Below are 21,791 nucleotides of genomic sequence, written 5' to 3' on the forward strand. Positions count from 1 at the left end.
CTAATTTTTTATTTATCAACTTCATTTTCTTACTTTGACTTTTTTTCACCCCTTAAATATTTACAGCTAATCCAAGCATGTCCTAACGGCTGTACAATTGCCCACATCCGACCCTTTCAAACTCACTTTAAGTGTGAGCCACTTAATGAGATTGAGATAACGAAAATTATAATAACAAAATTATTAAATAGTAGATTTATGATCTAATTATATAAATGTATTACTAGTGCTTAGTGTTTACGTTTATCTTGTCAAGTATAGAAATTCGTATAATAAACATATATTTTGATTTGTTAATTTATATATAATCTTAGTTTACACTGTTTTGCTATAGTTTAATTATTAGTGTTTAGACCTCAAAACTTCCAAAAAAAAAATTAAACAAAACAGGACCTTAAAGTTTATGGTGTATTTTTGCTCCGCCATGCGGCTACTATAGACATGCATACGATGCAAACTTGAGGTGCCACTGAATCACCAGTTCTTTCGGCAGCAAGGTTTAACACAACAAATCTTGTTTTGGGTAGATAAGTGAAGTAATTGGCCGTTAAAATGTTTGCGAGCTACACAAATCCTCGTACAAGAGCACCATGCACTGTAGAATGTATCGGCTACTTCAGTTGAGAAGCCGTTGTCACTGAGATCAAGAAACTGCAATGTCTTGGCGTTGCTGATGGCTGATGACAGTTCCTTCACGTACAGATCGTCAGGTTGAAGTACGCTTCTTTGGCCTTGACTATTGCAAGTATCATCGAGTCGTGATTCTGAGCCCTCAAACCTTGAATTGTTATCGTAACTATCAGCTGCTTCTAGCTGATTTAAGGCATCTTCTTCGTGCTGTTCAGTTGTAGGATCATTGAGTTTATTCTCGGAGTTCAATGTTTTTGGACTCAATTTTCCAGTTAGATCATTTTTCGTGAGTTGATATGTTGTTTGATCAATGTTGCAAGCGAGGTTGAGTTCCTCAAGGGACTCGTTCTCTGCAAGACGTCAAGCAATTGGATGGGTTTATTATGCGAGCAAATTGGAAAATGAATGAAAAAGATAGAAATGAAGTCGAGTAAAAAATTCTAACCAGAAAGCGACTTGATGATTTGGATGACCCCATCGAGACTAAGACGGCATTTGCTAAGCTGCAAAACTTTTACACAGCAGTCTGGATTTGCAAGTAATGATGCTAATGCATTTCCGCCCTGCATTAACAAATCTAGTTAAGTTTGGAGAGCTTTGAATATGAGCAGGAAGCTAATGGAGTAAATCCGGGTTTCTTTTTAATCATTAGCAATAATATTTGCATCTACTGATATATCAAGGTTAATCACCCTAAATAGAAGCACAAAAATGAGGTTGTTCTGTTGCATAACTACCGCTTCATAACAAATTTTGAGCTAGCAACCACATCTCATTACGTAACATATGATTCAAATTCGTGGAGTAACAACCATCATAAGATATTATTCTTAGGAAACTAAAACTAATTTGATAAAATGGATTTTTTTCAAGTTAACAATTTACACTGCGATATCTACAAGACAGCGTAAAACCGCAAGGTGTTTCGCGCCCACGACATCATGACCTATTACTGCAATGCAAGACATCCTTGATTTTTTTTCTTATGGATGTTATTATAGCTTAAATCAGCAGAAGGTAAAGAACTTCCAGCAATCCTTGAAAGTAATCTTCCACTTTATTTAATGTAAATTCCCATTCAAGTAAGTTGGAAGAATTCTTCGCATGAACAAATGTCCCAAATGCAATATGATCGGAGAATGAACAAACAAAACATATGTACGATGTCCTAAAGGTACATCGTACATACGTTTTGTTTTCTAGCAAAATGTGCGTACATTTCAATCATCTAAAATTTGCTTGACCCTAACCAAGCAGATTTTTCACTAGGTGAATTTGCTGTTGTATCCAGTAAAAACATCTATCTATAATCTATTCCCCCTAAAGTTGTGGAATTTTTGTTTCATGATGAATGAATGGCATTTGACAATTATAAGCACTAGAATATACAAATGAAGCTGAAGCATACCTCTGATGTGATGGGGTTTCCAGAAAAGTTAATCTCAACAATATTCAAGAGTCCAGGAAACGTCTTTAACCTTTCGAAGTACATAGGTCTAAGTCCACAGTATGATAAGTTTAACTTTGCCAGTTCTTGTGTCTCCAGGAACAGGGACTCGGTTAACTTCAATGCTCCGTCCTGCAGGTTGGGCATAGCCATAAGATGGTTTGAGGAGAGATCTGACAACACCATTTCATAACATACTCGAATGCAAAATGATTACAAACACTCACAGAACCAATATTTGTAGCACCAAGCATGAGACTTGACAGACACGAAGATTTAGCTAGTTGACAAACGCTATCAATTGCATGTTTGTTTAGCTTTAACCCATCCAGACTCAGTTCCGAAAACCTACAAAAACAGCAAATTCCCATCATACAATACATAACTCAAAATTATGCTCTAAGTGTTGAGATTTAGAATGAAAGAATTTACTGACACACCAAACCTTTACCCTGCAACACCCTGTTTGATCCAACTTGAGACTTGCAAGTTGGAAGTGTTGGCTTAAGATAAGTTTTAAGCCAACTAGAAGATATACTTGTCAACCATTAAGGTGGCGCAGAATAAATTCGAGGGAAATGAGATTAGAACAGCACCTTTCAAGCTTGGCAAGTTTCTTTAATAGGTTGGCTAAAGAAGCACCAGATATTGGGTTGTTATGACCTGCCAAACAAAAAAGAAACTTAATTCAAAAGTTCATTTAGGAATATAAAAAAGCATCTAAGTGAAAATCGTGAGTTCATGACCAAGTCACTTACCCACGGATAGATGTGACAGTACAGAATCAGAATCCAATGCATCGGCAACTGTTTGAATCGTTCTAGATGTGATAGAACACCGTTCAATATTAAGATTGTAAAGACCTGCGTGGGCAGAGCAAGAGAAAAGATTTGAGCATCGGATACAGTAGTTCCCACATATACTAATAAGTTCCCGGCAACTATAGCTCAGCAAAGCAGAAGAAAGGTCAAATACTAACAACAACCATCCATGTCAATAGTCCATTCATAAAAATGAAACCCTGGAATAACTAAAAGAAAAATAAGCCTTACCTTTGCAATTACGCAATATGGTGGACAGGTAAGCTCCACAAGCATCAGTTAGACGGTTTCCTGAGATGTTAAGAACTTCCAATCGGCTAATGAGAACAGGGCACTCACAGATCTGAGGATCCAGAAGCGAACATAGATAGAACATGGTGTTACTATAACAGAAAAAAAAATAAAAAGGAAAGAAAAGTGGTAAATGCGAAGCAAAGTGATGGAAGTATGGAACACCTAATAACAATTCCCAGCAGGATATACTCTCATGTTCAGGTCCCAACCTATTATCTTTGGACACTTGAAGAAGAATGAACTAAACCATTATCACAAAAAAAAATTTATAAAAGTTACCTGAAATAAAGCAGTAGGTCCAAACAAATTGCAGTGCAGGTCTAACACCAAGGCCCCATATTTCTGACCTAAAGATGTTAACGCTTGCTTAAGTCTTTCCATTGTTGCATTCCCTGAAGATAATAAACAAATAAATGCTAAAAGCACCACAACTTGATAAAGGGCAAGAAATGTCAGAGATGCAAGGCACTATCTGTATCCCAATTTTTCACTAACTGAGATATTTTGTGAGACACTATACCTTTAGATTACAAACTGTACATTTCCAATTGAGACAATACTTTCTGAATTTTCGGTGATCATAGACACAAAAATTATCTCACCAAATTGTCAACACTGATTCTGAACTTTGGATGATAATAAAAGCATGTGCTCTTTGTTACTTTGAAATATTAATGCACTATACAGTCAGTTACAAATACCAAGGCATCAACTATCATTTCTCAAAATAGGAGCGTAATGTCAAAAGGAAGAAACATCTGTAATGTAGCAGATTTTGGATCAACTGTAAACCTCTGTTTAGTCAAAAAATTACATTCTACCACTTCTTTAGATATCCTAGCGGCATGAGGAAATAAGACGAAATGACATTGATGAAAAAATTGGAAGGGTACGAATTGAACAATGTCTAGGTGCTTACCTAACATATTATGAGAAAGATTCAACATAGATATTGTTTTTTGCGTTCTCAAAGCATCCAGTAAAGGAACTATTGACATATCTTGAAGCTCACAATCAGAAACAATGACTTCATCTTCAGAAATCTGCATTGAAACATGCAAAAAAAAAAAAAAGTGCATAAACTATTGAGTATGACAACTCAAGTTTTAATCAGCAAAATGTACAGAAACCAATATAAGAGATGAAAAAAAGCTTACAACAGTTAGTGTGCTTCCTTACCTCCAAATTGTACAGCTTTATTAGCAACTTCATATTAGGTCTCTCAGATAATTTCTCACAGCAGTCAACATACAAATTTATCAATCTCTTCTGCACCCATCCTGTTAATGTTTAGAAGAGTTCAACGAGTGTATGAAAGTTCTAATGTTGGTTTAACTAGCATACTTCTAGTAGACACCTATATATGTCCCCTATACACTTCATAAGCCAATGAGATATCATTCCAAAACCATATGGCAATAGGAAGGGCTCCAATGACTAATAAAATGTGCACATCATCTTTAATTCATCAATGTGGGAAAAATCATACCAGCAACACCCCTCACATGCAAAACCCCGTCAAGTTCGCATGTTGGAGTAATCAATTAAGGTCCCAGTTAATTGGAAGTGTTAGCTCTAGAACAATGAAAAGAATTAAAACAACAATTTAAGGGTTTTTATCGATTATGTTTCATAGCATTCTATTTTACAAAGTCTATCTATATATAATACATCTGAACGAAAAAACCCTAAAGATAGAGCTAAAAAAAAATAAGGAAATTAACTAACAAATATTTGACTAATTAGACCCTAAAAAAGCTCTAGCTTCCTACATAATGATCAGTGCTTATCGAAAGCTATAATAAATCCTAGCCAAAGTTCCTCAGGATAGGACCTTCATATACATCAAGATTATATATGGAAGAGCAATAAGAAAAACTATGGTCAAAATAAAATGAACCACTTTCCATTGTCTATGCTCACAAATTGTTTATTAAAATTTTCATTATGCAATAAAAAGTCTAGTATTATAAAACTGTATAGTGTGACACTTAACATGCTTTGTTCAAGCAATAGAATACATTCTCAACTACTTCCAAACTAAGATTAAAGTTGTATAGCATTGTATTAGAGAATATTGTGCACGTCAACTAGTAAAATATATGCCATGAAGTAAGCAGCGATATTATTCAACTTGCCATAATGGAATTTAATAGGAAACACAAGTATACATGCAGATCATATAAGGTCATACCAGAAACTGAAGCTTCTATCAACTCTCCTGCTGGAGCACCATTCAAAACAGTTTCCACTGCATTATTAGTAGACATGATATGCTCCCCAATTTTCAATTGGTCAATAATTGGCAATAGGCCTGTCGCACAACATATACATTATAGTAGTTAAAAATATAAATTATTGCAAGAGCTATAGTTGTTCGTGAAGAATGCATGACAGTATGTCATCATAACGTTTTTAAGCAGCTATATTTCCAAAATACTAAACTAAGGGCAGTTTAGATTGTATAAGAATAAAATCTGGAAGGTTCACTTCTACAGAATTTTACTACAATAAATACTTTCTGGAAAATGGACCTCACATGTTGAGTTGAAGCAAAGGAAATGGCTGCCTGTGGGAATTTCTAGCCCCTCAAAAAGTCCTAGTTCCCCCATTCGACCTAAACATGGTACCAAACAACTACTCAAATCAACACTTCCAGATCTTCTAACTAGCAGCAAGATTTAGTTTCAATCGAGAAAAAAGACAGAAAAATCTGAAAAGTTATTGTGTGTTCAAAGTTGTATCACAACATGAGATGATTCCACCTACCCAGAAAAGACCAAAAGAATGATCTTAATTGAAAAGAGAACCTTCCACGGACGTATTTGTTTTTATCTACTTAATACAACTTATATAATATGATGGTTGCATCAGTCATCATACATCAATATACAGTAAAAATAAAGTTTCACATTTGCATTTTTTTCTTACCAATGCACCTCTTCTGAGAAGGTAGCTGCAAATAGTATGAGCAGGCTGCGTGAACCTTCAAGGACTCAATATCAAGTTTACCAGCAAGAACATTGGACTCTGCTTCAATGCTCACCAAGACATCTTCAACTTTGATTATAATGCCGCACTGAAAGAAACAAGGCTGAGAAAAGCGGATCAAATTACCTCCATACGCATGAGATCAAACTACTTCATGAACTCTAGCAATGGATGTTTTTTCTTTATGGGCATGCTTGTATTGGGAGTAAATATTTAAGAAGGAAATAAAAGTAAACTATGAAAATAAAGGTGAGTAGAGGTAAATTTGAGGAAGGATGAAGAAAAGATGATATAATAAAATTGAGAGGATGAAGAGAAGAGGATATTATCATTTAATTTTGGGGGAGTAGGGAAATATTTCTCCTTCATTCTACTAGGGTAAATATTTATCTTAAAATGAGGGGACTAATTCCTCTATTTCTCTTTCTTCATCACTTCACAACCACTTCTTACCCTTAACAACATTAATTCTCTTAATTTTATCCTCTATTAGCCGTGTTCTTTAGTTTGATTTTCCCATAAATATTCACTCCCAATAGAAGCATGACTTAATTACTACAACATGCACCATAGTCGCACATACAAGACACTATAAACTTTATTTTTCAACTAAAAAAACATTACTGGTAGTTGCACTACTGCCTTTTCCATTTTTAAAATGATGAATAGTGACTATTATGTGCCACTAACTATCAATAAACTATGCTCCAAAAGATATTTGGTGTATCATCGAACTTTTTTCGAGTTTCCACAAAATATCAAAGTTGAATTTATTTCAACACATTAATAACATGTCATGCCTAAATACATAAGCACTAAATATAGATACCTTATTGTCATTTATCTTGGCATTTCCATGGCAAGATTTATGTGAACACGAACTTTCTTCAACATTAACAAGACTGCAAGAACTTGTGCATTGTTTATAACCATCTGGCACAAAATCCTGGAAATTGAGGAAAGGGATAAGAGCACAATATTTTCAACTATCTTTGGATTTCCTTTTCAATTAACAGATGCAATAAGAAATAACCACTACCTGTAAGTCACAAGCTGGATCTTGATGGATGCTCGTAGTCTTCACTGTAAGTAGTCAAGAGCCAAAGTTTAGTGCACATATTTTCAAAATTAAACAAATAAAGCTCAAAGCACTTGTTTACCCACATTCATTGGATGTAGCAATCTCTTCTGATCGAGTACTATCCAGCCTTCTGTTTTGACATTGTGAATCTTCTTCATCATCAGATAGTACTAAACGGGTACGTTTTCTACCAACTGTTAAAGGACTACCCTGTGAATCAGAGAATTTTTTGGGAGTAGCTTCAGTTATCCTAGAAAATCTTTTAGCCGTTTTTTCACTGTCTGTTTCAAGTTTCTGCAACTTCTTACGGCGCAAAGGTGGACTCGAAGCTTCATCAACTACAATATGTTCAATCCTTGAAAGAGGTTTCTCCGCCAGAAGAGATTCACTACTGCGAGATGATTCACAATTAGCAAACCTGCTCTCCACTAAACTGTCATTGCCTTCACTTTCAGTTTCAGAACAACTATCCCTCAATGCAACATTTGGTTCCAGCTCATTGCTGATTAAACTCTTCAAATTTTGTATCTGAAGCTCCAACTTCCTACAAAACAAAGCATCAATATAAGCAACAAGTTTGCTCCAATAATAATAATCCAAATTACCATAGGCAAGCACTAAGAAAAAAAAAAAAACTCTTGTCAAAATTAGTGGTACAATGTCATTATCCTCCTTAGTCCTATGTCTCTAAAATTAAGTGAGCTCACATAATACTTCTCCATCTAGTCAAATGATTCATCACTACACAGCCAACTCAAACAATAATTAAAGATCGAAGCATAGTGTAAAAACAAGGTCAAACCGCATCGCGTTGTAAAAGTTTTTAAAAATAACGAACCGATATTTACCGCGTTGTAAAGGTGTGAAAAAACCACGTTTTGGGCCATATCAAGGGATATATTTTGGTTTCAACCGATATTTAGGCGTTACGATAAATGTAACACATTGTTACCGCATCACCATTTCGTTACCGCAATCGCGACCGTTACCACATTTTTACTCTATGAATCGAAGTTTGATTCCGAGTAATTTTACACTCCCTCCACTATTTCTTTGGAAACTCATCAACACACAAAAACTAAGGGAACTAAAAGGAGTATATGGACAATGTGAAGTGATTTTTCTTGGCCCAGTTTAAGGAAGTTTTCATAACTGACATAATCAACCTTGACCAGATATCGAGTTACCTTCACTGTAATCTTCTCTCCCTTTTTTAAATGAAAATATCCTTCGCTTTTCTCTTATACTCACATTAATCAAAAGGATAAGTAGTGAAAGTTTAATTCAGTGCAACCAAAGTATAATTTGATTATTATGTGCAAATACTGTTTCTGTAATGGAGCTACTATCCTAAAAATATAGACATAAAAACTGAAAGAAACTAGCTAATAATGTTCACACACGATGAATAACGTACCTAACTTCTTCAGCATTATCAAATCTCATCATTTGACTGTAATGCATATTCTCCAGTGCAGAAATTTGTAAAGAAACTTTATTTGCTTCAACTGCAAGACTGCAAATATTTGAGCTAATGATCATCCAAATAATTAATTTTGCACATGAGTCCGATATTTGGCTGCAGGATGAAAACACCTACAAGAAAAGGCTTCCTAACATTTGACTTGATTGAATAATGTATTTGGGACCCTAATAAATGATGACTAAGAAAATTATGTGCATGATGAAATCAAGTCACAATCCCAAGTAAAACTAATTGCTGGGAGAACATGCGTGACGTGAACAAAGACACTTTGATGTATTAGGTTGATGTATTCTATTTTTCTATCTTCATCTTCCTCGTCTATTTATTATTTGTCATCCGAAAAAATGCAAGTTTTTGAAAATATGTCTTCAAAAGTAGTTATCAAAAGGTATCACAAGTTTAATGTGATGTATCTTGTATTGCAATGGATGTAAGGTTAATAAACAATGGTTAGAGTTAGTCCCATAGAAAACCAATTGTTTACATAAGAATGTAACATTACTAAATATTAGTCTGCCTAAGTCAGATGCTCACTAGGTACCAAATCTAACGGTCATTGTTCTACTGATAGCATCAACTATTACTACAACGATGGCATTTCATGACCCCACTTCCATTACATGGCTTCTATCTAAGCGGGGTTTTCAGAGGGGGATTGAATGTACGAAACCTTACCCTCATTAATGATAACAAAGAGGTTGTTTCTAATTGACCCTTGGTAGCAAACATCATCCACAACTTCACATAAATAAAAAGTGCATGTTATTAAATGAGACATTTCAATGTAGTGCACTATAATTTAAAACTAAAGAACTCTAAATCTTTGAACCCATCAAGATAAGGGACTAAACATCAACCATTGCTGAAAGAGAAAAATACCATACTTGTAGCCTTCTTTAAATGCATCTAAAGCGGCCTTCCAATCACCTTTAGAATCCAAAATATCACCCATATTGATTTTTACTATTGCTTGGCCCTGAAAGTACCATTGATAGATATTAGACCGGCATTAAATGAAACACAAATACCACTAAGAAGAAAACCACATTGAAGACATGAGATGAAGATCCTAAAACCTAATGGCCTTAATTGTCATGAAAAAAATAAATAAAAAGAAAAAAAAATGAAAGAAAGAAGATATATTAGTGAGGTCACTTATGGCCGAGATATGGTATAATAATCAATTTCGAGCACATGAATAACTGTAAGGACAAAGAAAATCTTACTTCCAAGTTATTAATCACTTTATATATTTCCGAACTTTTGGTATACCATTTACTAGCTTTTCGAAAATCCCGAAGCTTTTGGTATGATTCTCCAACAACCAAAAGTGAATCAGCCAACTTTTCTTTGTCACATAATTCCTTTGCAATTTTCTTCTTCATCTTTGCAAATTCAAGATGCTAAAGACAATGGACAAAAGAAGTGAGATGGTGGAAAAGCATCATCAAAAAATAACTACATTCAATATCACATTTAATTTTACGTGCCTTATGAACTACAAGTGAGCATTTTTTGGTCTTAAATTCATGCGTTTGTGGAATTCTAGATTCCATAAAGAAAAATGCTTTAAAATTCTTGAATTTCCCAATCCAATCCAAACACATATTTGCGTTCTAACAAATGTTAACTTTCAACGAAAATCATAAGCCACTTGCATTAAATTGTTTTTACAATGAGATGAAAGTAACTAGATTGGAAACAATAAAAATATAAAGTTGTTAAAACCTACAATTGCATAAAGGAAAACATTGTATGAACTTCCATGATCTAGTAACCACCTAATTACAAAACTCTTGACCTAAATCCTAATAAAGGTGAAAAAAATAGAATAGCAAACTTCCTAAGACATTCTCAACATTTTTTAATATCATAGTTCCTCAGTTGACAACAACATATATTCATATATTCAAGTTACAAGCATCAAATCCAGAAATATTTAATTATACTCCATCCATTTTCAATATTAAAACCAACTAAGGAAGTATGAGAACAACATAATTGTGGCACCCAAGAAATCAATGCAAAACACAAAAGATGACTAATAATCCATTAATAGCCTCAATTGGAATACCTAAAATTTGCATGCCAATTAGTGGACACAATTTCCAATTTAAAACATTTAGGAATACTAATATGATGATGCTACATTCAGGCCCGTTTGGGAGCCAATGCCCGGATATAATGATATGGCAAGTTCCTCACCATGTGAAATATTTTTTATATACAAATTACAAGGTTTAAATTTTGATGACAACAAGAGCTTATTAGATGTGAGCTAAAGAGATAAAAAATGTTTTCTAGGGAACTTCTTATAAGGTAGAGCTTATATAAGCAAAGCATTAGAATACACAAGGAAACACAATAGAACAAAAATGGCGCTTTTGACACTTACTTTTGACCAATCAGAAACAATGATGGTTTTCTCAATGAGATTGTCAATAGATTTCAATTGCTGCCTCAAACACTTTCTTTCACCAGAAGTTCCTTTTGTCGTGGTCATGCTACGTCTTAGCTTCTTTAAATTTTGTGCTTCTATTTTTATTTCATCCATTACTTTAACATATTCCTTGACAACTCGCATATTTTCCTCAATTTGACGGGCCAATGCATATTCATCTTCCAAGGAGTTTGTCAATTCAAGAGCCTTCCGGTAGCTTGACAAGGCCCGGTCAAACTTTTGAATCTTGTTATATAATTCCCCAAGATTAATATAACCTTTAGCCTCCCCTTGGCAATGACCTATATTTTTACAAATTAATATATCTTTTTGGATATGCTCTCGAGCCTTATCCCACATTCTTAGTTGTGTATATACAAACCCAAGGTTATGATGTAACCTGGTGCGCCCGGCATCATTTTCATTCACCTCCTCATCATCGCAGATTTTTAAACCTTGTGTCAGAATCTTTTCAGCTTCTTTCAAGTTATCAAGGTCCATTTCGAGCAATCCAATGTTATTATATGCATCAACATATTCTTTAAGAAAAGAAGATTTGGAATCCGGAGGATTTTCCTTGAGAGTTCGAGCAAGATCCATAGCAGACTTGAAATACTTTTTAGCCTTGTGGAGCGCAGAATGATCCTCATATTTAGAGAATACTTCATGATATGTACGCCCAAGCTGTGTGCTGGCTCTTTGTTGCTCAATCAGATTATCTGCATCTTTGGCAAGCTGTAAATGCTCTTTCTACAATAATAAAAGACACAAATATACAAGCATCAAGTATTAGCAACAAAAAAAAACAAAAGCTAAAAATGAAATACATTTAAGGACAAATATGGAGTTTTACTGAGTAGTGAAATAGGAATCCAAAAAGGATTCATTTCAGATTAGATGAACTGAAAGAGCACGGATTACATCTTGTGCTGTGCAGAAACTCCTATCTCCCATCTATCAATGCAATCTCTTGATTCCACATTAGTTTATTGAGACAATTAGCAATTATAAAGAAAATGATTTTACAATGATCAACCCATATTGAATTTACCAGTATGAACGACAACTTAGGACGAATAAAGAGCTTTTCTTGTAATACTAAGATAATAAACCAACAAAATTTTTGCACCCCAAATCAAATTGGCAGTTACGAATCCACTAAAAGAAACCCAAATCAAGATTTTATGCAATTACCAAACAACAAAATCAACACAAAACAAAAAAATACTTTAAATTCAAATTTTCAAGGGCAATCCCTAAAATCCATATATAACAACCCCAAAACAATTCAAGCAACCAAATCAAAATGTACACTTCCAAAATTCCCTAGTAAAACCCTAGGTAGTAAAAATCGAAAAAGAGATTTAAAAAGTACCTGATAATAAAGAGCATTTTCATAATCTTGTATGCGCAAATAAAGTTCGCCAATGGATTGACAGGCAGGAAGACGATCTTTTTCAACCAAATAATCAGAAGAAATTTGATAATCAATTCTTAGCCATTTAATAGCTTTACAATACTCGCCTTTTTCCTTAAGAATATCCCCAATTACATTTGCCCATCTTGCTTCTTCTTTCCGATTCCCGATATCGTTTGCACTCTTATATGCCTTTTTTGCAGCTGCTAGTTCAACGTCGTTTTTCCCCATTCCGGACTTTGATTTTGAATGAAATTCGTTTTTCTTATTTTAGGGTTTTAAGTTTGAAAGGAGATTAATGAAAAATTTATTTCTAGGGTTTTAAAACAAATTTTTTATACAGTGTTTTTGATTGACAGAGCGAAGAATGAAGAAATAGTGGATTAGGGGTGGGAAAATTTTGAAATTGGCGCCAAACTTTTGCTTGCTTCGGCATTTTGGAGATGGGCTGTTCGCCCACTGTGGGCACTAATAATGGCAACGGTTCGGGTTGGGTTTGTTAAAGGTTCCCATTCCATCTCATTTCAGTCGGTCCCTTTTGTATGAGATTTTTACAGTGAAACGATCTTAAAAGAAGAAGTCTATAAGCCAAAATTTTGTATTATCAAACTATTTAACCCAAGTATGAAGCATATCTTATAGTGAGACCGTCTCATACAAATATTTGTGCATTCCGATTTCACCAAAGTGAACCTAATTCAGACTACAGGGGCTTGGTCTTAGTTCTCATTTCGATTTCTTGGCAATTTAAGATGCGATTTCAGGTAACTCAACTCACAGGTTGGATCATCGGTTTAGTTCTTATTATTGTTTTTATCAGGGGCGGAGTAAAGTATTTTAAGATCCGGTTTATTTTTTATAAATTTCTAAATTTGGGATTCTTCATAATTGAAGAAAGAGATTTTCTTAAACTAAAATATAAACTCAACACAATTCCAAATTTAAGTACTATATTAAATAAAAACTTATCGCAATTTCTAACTCGTTAATAATAATTTTATAAATAACTTAAAATAATTTGTTTAAAATTAAATTTTCTTCTGTAAAGTTAAGAAGGAAGAGAAAAAAAGTAATGGGTTTGATGGAAAATAATAAAAAAAGTGTAAAAGTTTAAAAAATTGAAAAATTAAGAAATAAAATGTTGATTATCTCTAGTGGTTATTGATGTTTAAGGAATGGGGGAAAATTAAATGATGTAAGAGAAGATGTTTGATGTTAAAAGGATTGCTTTGGAAATAGATAAAAGAAATAAGAAAATAAAATATAATTAATTAGATTTAATCCTATGATCATTAATATGTTAAGTAAAACTCTCACCAACTACTTAACCTCATTAATATGTAATTTTAATATAAATTTTTTGCATATGAAACGTTTTAGGTTTGGAGGCCCTATGCAATTGTATACCCCGCACCGACGCACCCCCTAAAGATTACCCCTGGTATTTACTCTAAATATAAATGTAAAAAGTAATATAAAATATAAAATAATGTGTGACATGTTTTAATTGTGTATTTTTAAAAATTTATTGCATGTCAATTATCATTAAAAAATTAACTAAAAAGAAGATAACAAATATAGTTAATATATTAATGAGAAAGTAAAAATACAAACGATTAATTAAAAAAAAAGAGAGAAAGAAGACTTGAATTTAATGTTTCGAATGAATACTAACCTACCTAGATATCTTGAATAAATTAAAGTCATTGTAGTTCTCGTCATGCCTTTTAATTGTAGTAGTTGGTCATTCTTTTATTGTGCTATCATATGCGTCATTTCATCGTCATCTTCTTATTGGTTTGCTGTCTTTGCTACCTATCCTCTTGATGATGCATAAGTTACTATCATCATCCATGAATCATTATTTTCTTGATCATCATCATTCTGTAGTCTGCGTCTTCTTGTATTATTTTGATCTTAATCTTTTTTGCCAACACATATTTATATAGTGTTTGAAGCAAGACGAGTTGTAACACCCCAGCCCAACGGACAACTGGTGACTACTCATAGAGATTGTAGATTGCCCCTACAGATTAACACAAGTCTTTCTAGCTCGCCTGGAAAAATTTCTCAGGAGGTCGCCCACCCTAAGATTGCTCCCCATCCAGCACGCTTAATTGTGGAGTTCTAAGCAAACGGACTATCATGAAAAGAAGATGCACCGTGTTTTTATGAGTAGTCTATCAATCCTTTTCAAAGCTAAATCTATGGGTATCACATGAGTTCTTTTTCATCAAACACTCTCTTACATACACTAAAAATAGAATTCAGTGCCAGTAGAAGCCGAAATTAAAAGGATATTCTTTATAATTCTCGATAATTAAAAATTTTAAATTTTATATTTTGATAATTTAAGAAAATTATATATTTCTACATATGAAGTAAAGAAGGATGAAGAAGATATACATAAAACTATCATTTTGACTATTGATTGTGTTAACAACGACTGAGACAAAATCTAATGGGACGTATGAAGACGATAACACGACTAGACATAGCTATGTCCAAGTTATATACAATTGTATAAAATCATAAACGCCTCTTAAAAGCTTCTTACGAGTTTCAACATACTTATCCACATCACTTTATGAATTATTTATGAAATGATGATAGTAATAGTCTATTTATTTGGATAGACAATATATCTTAAGACGTGAGTGATATAGATTGGTTATGTCTCAAAACTAAACCAAGCTATACGCACACGTAGTTGCTGTTTTCGTTTTAATGGATTTTGTTTTTGTGAATTTTGTGGTTTTAAAACAAGGAAAAAAAGTGAAAGGTAAGTGTTGATTTCTCAAACTGAAAATGGCTTGCCAAAGGTTGCTTCGATACAGTTACACCACGAAACAAATCTAAGGGCTCCTAAGAACACATTCAATCTTTAGTCAAAAGAATGAAAAGTATAGGAACTTCAAATTACTTAAACTAATCCAAGTTAAAGTAAATTGCAAATAAGAACATGGAAAATTGCTCAATAGGAAGTTTGTATTAAAGTGTTGAATAATATAAGAAACAAGCTAAGCCCTATTTATACTATAAGGAGATAAGCCAACAAGGATTACAAAATAGCAAAGAAAATTCAGAAATGACATCCACATGCAACGGCTACATACACCTACTTGCAATGGCTACAAATCAGCTATTATTTGCAATATGTTTGCTTAATCTTCAAATGATATTTTGGGGCTGAAAGTAGATAAGATCTTCATGATATATCCCTCACAATCTTCAAGAAATAGTGCTCAAAATTTCGGCTGCAAGTGGTGTCTCAAACGTCTTGATTTTGCCAAATAAATTTTTTTTAATCTTCCACTTGCTGAACCTTCATATTTATATTCTTCATATTTCCTTGGATTATTTGCTGTCTCAAACAACTTGATTTTGCTAAATATTTTTTTAATCTTCCACTTGCTGAACCTTCATATTTATATTCTTCATATTTCCTTGGTTTATTTGCTTGATATTTTCAGCTGCTTGCTTGTGTTTCAATCGCATAATATTCGACCCATGAGCAAAATTAAATACTAAACTCAAATAAAAGAAAAGTACAACTCGACTAACTAAGCATGAGAAATGATTAAGCTTGATCCTAAACCTGGCTTTAATCATCTCGAACAAAACAAAAGACCCAAATACTCGAAATAAAATAAACGACTTAAATAATAAAATGACCCAAAAAAGAAGACTTAGTTTATGACTACGAAATTAAAGGACTTCAGTTTTGGAACTTGAATTTGAGCGTCTTCCATTTGATGTATCATTATATTGATCTTGGTTAGCTCAGGAGAACTAGATGTAGGTGATCCTACATCAGTGAGTCTAAAATTTTGTTAATTTCATAAATATAAGGAAAACCAATAAAATACCCTAACCATGCATCCATCATTTTCTTGAGTATCGATCATTTTCTTGAGTATCGACTATTGACCTCAAGCATTCATTTTCTTATGTCTAACTTTTTTGTGGTTTTTTCAAGAAACAAAGCATATTGGTATTTAATAACTAAAGAACTAAAACAATAAATAAAATAATTAAAAGACTAACAAAAGAGACTAATTCAGTAATTCTTTAGCAATTTTTACTAAAAAGAGTTCATACGGAGCCATTTTTCTATCCGTCCCAACATTAGTAACTCTTTGTTATAAATGTCTTATTTTCATTAAGTTGCATAATTTAATTATTTTTCTAACATAAGGTGACCTTTTGCCATATATAGTGGCTTGTAAAGCTTTGCTGACCAAAGCCACAAAAGCAATGGCAATAAAATTGACGAGATTCCTCCAACTTGGACTACGTCCTCTCAGAACCATACTCTTTTATTGATTTATAAATAACAATAAAGTTCAAAGAACAAACTGAGAAAAAGAAGAGTTACAGTATTTAGGGTTTTCATGTGGATATATAATCAGGATTATGATTATGAGGGTATGATATAATACCATAGCTAATAAGACGCGATCATTGTAAAAATATGCTCTAAATAAGATAAGTTTCTCCTCATTGGCCCGTTCTCGAATGAACGTACCATCTGCTCGTTTGAGCAATTGAGATCAAACGCTCCCAAATCAAAACAGCATTCGCCAGGGGTGATGCTCGTTCGAGCGTATATAGCACCTCAGCTGAGCTTTTCACTTTAGAACCTTCTGCTTACTGCTTTGCTTATTTGCTCAACCAAATGTCCAAGCGCAAGAGCATACTGCTCCTTCGTGTCTAGAAACTTCTTATATGAAAATAATTGGTAATTTTTTGAGCCATAACACGAGTACACGACTAAAGGCACCAAACTCCAAACGAACCATATGTAAGCAACGCACGATCAGGTATTCACGCTACAAGAGTATAACAGGACCTCTAAGCTCCGTTTATTTCAGCGCTGGGCATGCTTGTTGTTTTTCGAGTAATTGTTCTGCGTAAGCCACTTCAGATCATTACTAAAAATTAAAAAATCTCTTGATCATTTGAATCAAAAACAACTTACGCTATGGGATCACAACGATTATACACTAAACAATTAAGGGAACTAAAGCTATTATTTTGATCTCATAAAGCCAAAAGGGCAAAAAGAACCACTCCATTTGGGTCTTGCTAGGGGTTGTAACAGTCTAAATTTATGCAACCCTACCCTAGTGACGTCTAAATGCGTAGGATGTTTAAATCTCAATAAAGGGAGTGTTTGACAAACGAGTGATAGCTAGTAGCTGAATACAATGATTGATTTTGTTAACAGGTTTGACACGCGGATTTTGAACCCGCTACTATGAGCAGCTTGTTTAAAAACAACTTATTTATAATAATAAGCTGTTTCAACCAGCTAGTTTTCCAAACATTAGCATTGATTGATTTGACCATCCAACCCTCTATTTGTATCAAAATAAGCTTAAATTGCCCAATAAGATATTTCGCCAAACACACCTAAAATCTAGAACATATTGAAAGAAAGTAAGTGAGTGTCGGAAATTATGAATTGTTAGGAACGAGGAGAAATAAAAGTGAAATCATACCAAAACAATGGATCAGACATGCAGAACAAGCCAACTAAATTCTCTCAACATGGATCCTTTAAGATTGAGCAGAATACTTCGTCACAAGCCCTCCTTTTTTCGCACTAAGAACTTATGGCAGTAAAACTCTTCGAATGACAGTCTGTCGGCTGTAAATCAATATAAATACAAAGCCAAAAAAACACACCGAGTGCCAAAAAACATGCTATAATCTATTCAGATATTTGTAAGATTTTCATGGTTAGTAAATGCCAACCTGGATTCACACACAACAGCCTAGTACACAAGTCAAAGCAGTCTGGATGTATCTTTTGTAGGACAATCTGCGAAAATGGTAAGCCTACAGCGGACTTGATGTTCTTCAAGAGCTGAAAATGAAATAATACGAAGTAATTAGAAAAGGCTGCAACAAGCTCACAATATAAGCAAAAAAAATAACTACCTGAACATTAGTCCTTCCGCGGAAAGGTGGGTAACCATTCAAAAGCTCAAAAAGTATTGCCCCAATACTCCACATGTCAACCTAGGGTAAAGTATAACGCTTTACGTAAGCCATTCCAACCCTTTTGCAATAATGTAGATGCAAGTATTATTCTTACCTTATGATCATATCGTTGAAATCCCAACATTTCGGGCGCCATATACAAAGGTGAGCCACATACAAATTCAGCGTAATCTCCCGAGATTAAAATTCTACACATGAAGAGCAATAGAAACCAAATGAAACATACTATAAATACAACCTTTACCTTACTTAGTATGGCCAAACTTTGGAGGAAATTATACGGAATGCAAGTAGTAAAGCATAAGACTTTTCCTTCGAGAAATAAGAAATAAAAATGTTAGCTGGCATTGATTACTTACCTTGAAAAGCCAAAATCAGCTATCTTTAGTAGTACGCCACTGTCCGAACTGGATAATAGAATGTTCTGCAGAGCCAAACGTGAACTTTTAACAATCTTAAATAGCTTGGGGAGGGAGGGGGTATTTGTCATTTTCCCAATTGAGTTAGGTATAGATATCCAGTCTTTGTCAAACAAACTTCATGAGCAAATGAAAGCTTTTAAGTTTTATGCGTGGAAAACCTCTTATGAAGGGAAATTCTTAATGAAACTCAAGGGAAATTCTTTATCTGACTACGCTCTTCCCCTTCATGGATCATTTACTCTAAGGCTTTGTTTAGATGGAAAAAAATGGAGAAAAAAGAAAGGAAAAGATTTGAAGGGATGGAGATCCCCTTGTTTGGATATCTGATAGCAAAAAGGGAGGGAGGGGAATTGAAGGGAAAAGATTTGGAGGGATAAAGTCCTTTCATTTCGTTAACATTCAAATCTCTCCATAAGAGTAAAAATTTGGAAGAAAAATGAAATTTCCTTTCTTTCCCCTCCCCTTCCATCCAATACAAACAATGGTTCTGTCTCTTCCCCTCCCCTTCCTTTTCCTTCCTTGCCTTCCCCTTCCTTTTCTTTCTCTTCTCTCCTAATTTGATATCCAAACATAGTGTAAAAGAATGTTATATTTTTTTTTGCAAAACACATTTTGAAAGAACCTCATCTAACACAGCTACCATCTTCGTTCATACTTAATTGTCAAAAACACACGCACAAAGATACTTCAGGTTCCTAGGCTAAACAGTTGATTTATTATTTCAAAAGTATACCCTTCCACATTTCTAATTGATTGAAAAACCATTTGCCCTTTACCTGAAATCTGTATTTCCATTTCCGTCTATTACAAAGAAATTCTCACGTCACCAGCCACACAGAGAATTTTGCAAAATTATGCTTTCAACTATTCTTGAACACCATCACTTCATCATAGAGGCAAATCTTCTATCCTACGTATACTCGTAAACTCCATTTGGATACTTTTATTTGAAGAGTCTCAGAAATTGCAGTTTATCAATAAGCTCAAATTCCCTCAAAAACCTGGTCACACACTCTTCCAATCACTACATAGTGACATTCTTCCAATGTCATTACATGCTAATATGCAGCCTTTTTTTACTCTTAATTAAAATCTCCTAGGACAAGCCTCCTCTTAAAGTACTCGTATGATTAACCAATGGCTTTTGGCAACATAAATTCCTTTATCATTAGTTCATCAAAAAAATCAGTTTTGCAACCACAAATAAAAGCAAGCAATGCATCCAGTGTTAAAAAGAACATGAGCACTAATAACAATACCTCTGGCTTCAAATCACGATGGACAATTTGATGGCTTTGCAGTATTCTTAAACCAGTTCCTGCAAGTGATACCCTATGAGATTTTCTAAACAAAACAGCTAACAAACGTTCACGATCATAGCTGCACATACAATAAAACCTACTTACCTAGTTGATACATAAAGTCTCTAGCAATTTGCTCTCGGACTCTACCATTGCGACGTATATAAGAAGCTAAATTGCCCCCATTACAGAACTCAAAGACCAAAAATATGCAACCTTCGGCCTGGACAAGGAAAGAGGGCGGGAGTTATGACAACATAGTAGCCACACGTTATCTAATTTACAAAACAAAACCTAATGTCATAGATCAAAAGTTAAAATTAATACAATCTCCCAATACCACATTATATCCCCATCTTAGTGTGTATACAGTTTTACAATAATTGGTCAAAACACACCATCAAAACCTAGAAAGGCTTATCATTTTACTGCTGCCATACACCATCAAGCAATAAGCCAATAACCAATGTTACTTGAACTCTATATTACTCCCGAGTACATGGGTCCGATCCTTGACATTCCGACATTGGAATGACATTGATAACTCACTTTGGGCCAAAGTCTATGGAATTTCTTTAACAAAATATACTCAAACTAATTCAGTCAACCACAAGTATCCAAGTTTGAGTAACACACACTATATAATTCAAGTTAATGTTACAATAAATCATTTTACCCAAAGAACTATTACAAGCCCAACTTAAAATTCCCAAATTTTCTGATTAATAAGAAATGATGAAAGGCAATGAGCAACAAGCAAAACCCAGAAAAATAATAGGGCTATTAACAAATTGGCAATCAAAATATTGGATGAATAACATTAACATAAGCTATAACCTTCAAGTTTGAGTAACAAGAATCAATTTGCAGAAAATACTACTATCAAAAAACCCAAATACCCAAATCGGATGATAATCTGTTGAACCCACCAGTAAAAATGGTAAATAGAATGATCAACCAAAACCCAAAAACATAATAAGAGCACAAACAAATTGGCAATCCAAATAATAAAAGAATAAAATGAAGAAATAAAAAGATAAAAACCTGGAAAAATTTGACAAGACGGATGATGTTAGGGTGATTAACAGAAGATAAAAAGTTGAGCTCACAATCAAGGCAAGTTTTCAGTTTTGGGGTTAACATAGAAAGGAAGATTTTCTTCAAAGCTACATCTTTAAAGTCAGGATCTTTTCTGTGATTAGCTCTCCAAATAGTGGATAATGGGTTTTCACTGATCTTTTCTCTTAAAATGTAGTCTCCAACTATCATCTTTTTGTTTCTGCTAACCAAAAATTTGTGTCTTGTTCGATGAAAAAATCATCTGGAACTATAATATACGAAGAGGTTGCTGGAGTTTATCTTTTTATTGGCACAATAGTTTTTAGAAAAATTATTTAAAATAATTTAATATTTTATTTATTTTCCTATATAATTTTAACTTTTATAAATCAT

General features: G+C 33.8%; 2 protein-coding genes across 6 annotated transcripts; both read right to left on the bottom strand.

Moving 5' to 3' along the window:
• Positions 1-219: 219 nt before the first annotated feature.
• LOC130823816 (protein TONSOKU) lies at positions 220-13,091 on the bottom strand. 2 transcript variants are annotated; one of them, XM_057688605.1, is made up of 20 exons: positions 12,566-13,091; positions 11,146-11,940; positions 9,977-10,153; positions 9,635-9,726; positions 8,682-8,780; positions 7,348-7,808; positions 7,223-7,266; positions 7,013-7,129; positions 6,124-6,271; positions 5,387-5,506; positions 4,372-4,472; positions 4,112-4,235; positions 3,472-3,584; positions 3,130-3,241; positions 2,836-2,940; positions 2,674-2,740; positions 2,305-2,425; positions 2,039-2,209; positions 1,076-1,193; positions 220-980 (listed from the first exon to the last, which is right to left on the bottom strand). In XM_057688605.1, the coding sequence occupies exons 1-20, from the start codon at positions 12,836-12,838 to the stop codon at positions 475-477; spliced, it is 3,864 nt and encodes a 1,287-aa protein (XP_057544588.1). In that variant the 5' UTR covers positions 12,839-13,091; the 3' UTR covers positions 220-474. The 2 variants fall into 2 exon arrangements, with proteins under 2 accessions (XP_057544588.1, XP_057544587.1); XM_057688604.1 differs by having other exon boundaries at positions 6,124-6,286.
• Positions 13,092-16,908: 3,817 nt separating this feature from the next.
• On the bottom strand, positions 16,909-21,685 carry LOC130823817 (serine/threonine-protein kinase ATG1t). Of its 4 annotated transcripts, none has more exons than XR_009046633.1 (9): positions 21,384-21,685; positions 20,445-20,562; positions 20,298-20,356; positions 18,976-19,040; positions 18,711-18,804; positions 18,554-18,634; positions 18,368-18,479; positions 18,112-18,253; positions 16,909-17,516 (listed from the first exon to the last, which is right to left on the bottom strand). XR_009046633.1 is itself a non-coding variant. In XM_057688607.1 (8 exons), the coding sequence occupies exons 1-8, from the start codon at positions 21,606-21,608 to the stop codon at positions 18,216-18,218; spliced, it is 792 nt and encodes a 263-aa protein (XP_057544590.1). In that variant the 5' UTR covers positions 21,609-21,685; the 3' UTR covers positions 16,909-18,215. The 4 variants fall into 4 exon arrangements, 2 of the variants coding, with proteins under 2 accessions (XP_057544590.1, XP_057544589.1); XR_009046632.1 differs by having other exon boundaries at positions 18,112-18,260; XM_057688607.1 differs by having other exon boundaries at positions 16,909-18,253.
• Positions 21,686-21,791: the final 106 nt, after the last annotated feature.

The sequence above is a fragment of the Amaranthus tricolor genome, chromosome 9 (assembly GCF_026212465.1).
Source record: "Amaranthus tricolor cultivar Red isolate AtriRed21 chromosome 9, ASM2621246v1, whole genome shotgun sequence".
In the NCBI taxonomy this organism is placed as follows: domain Eukaryota; kingdom Viridiplantae; phylum Streptophyta; class Magnoliopsida; order Caryophyllales; family Amaranthaceae; genus Amaranthus; species Amaranthus tricolor.

Bases quoted from the DNA above. Each gene is read 5' to 3' on its own strand.
- LOC130823817 (XM_057688606.1), bottom strand. From the start codon at position 21,608: ATGATAGTTGGAGACTACATTTTAAGAGAAAAGATCAGTGAAAACCCA. The intron at 20,357-20,444 runs GTAAGTAGGTTT...TATCACTTGCAG, and splicing joins AGACTTTATGTATCAACTAG to GAACTGGTTTAAGAATACTG. The intron at 18,261-18,367 runs GTTGGCATTTAC...ATTGATTTACAG, and splicing joins GCTGTTGTGTGTGAATCCAG to CCGACAGACTGTCATTCGAA.
- LOC130823816 (XM_057688604.1), bottom strand. From the start codon at position 12,838: ATGGGGAAAAACGACGTTGAACTAGCAGCTGCAAAAAAGGCATATAAG. The intron at 7,130-7,222 runs GTAGTGGTTATT...CTCAATTTCCAG, and splicing joins ATCCAGCTTGTGACTTACAG to GATTTTGTGCCAGATGGTTA. The intron at 3,242-3,471 runs GTAACTTTTATA...CTGGATCCTCAG, and splicing joins GACCTACTGCTTTATTTCAG to ATCTGTGAGTGCCCTGTTCT.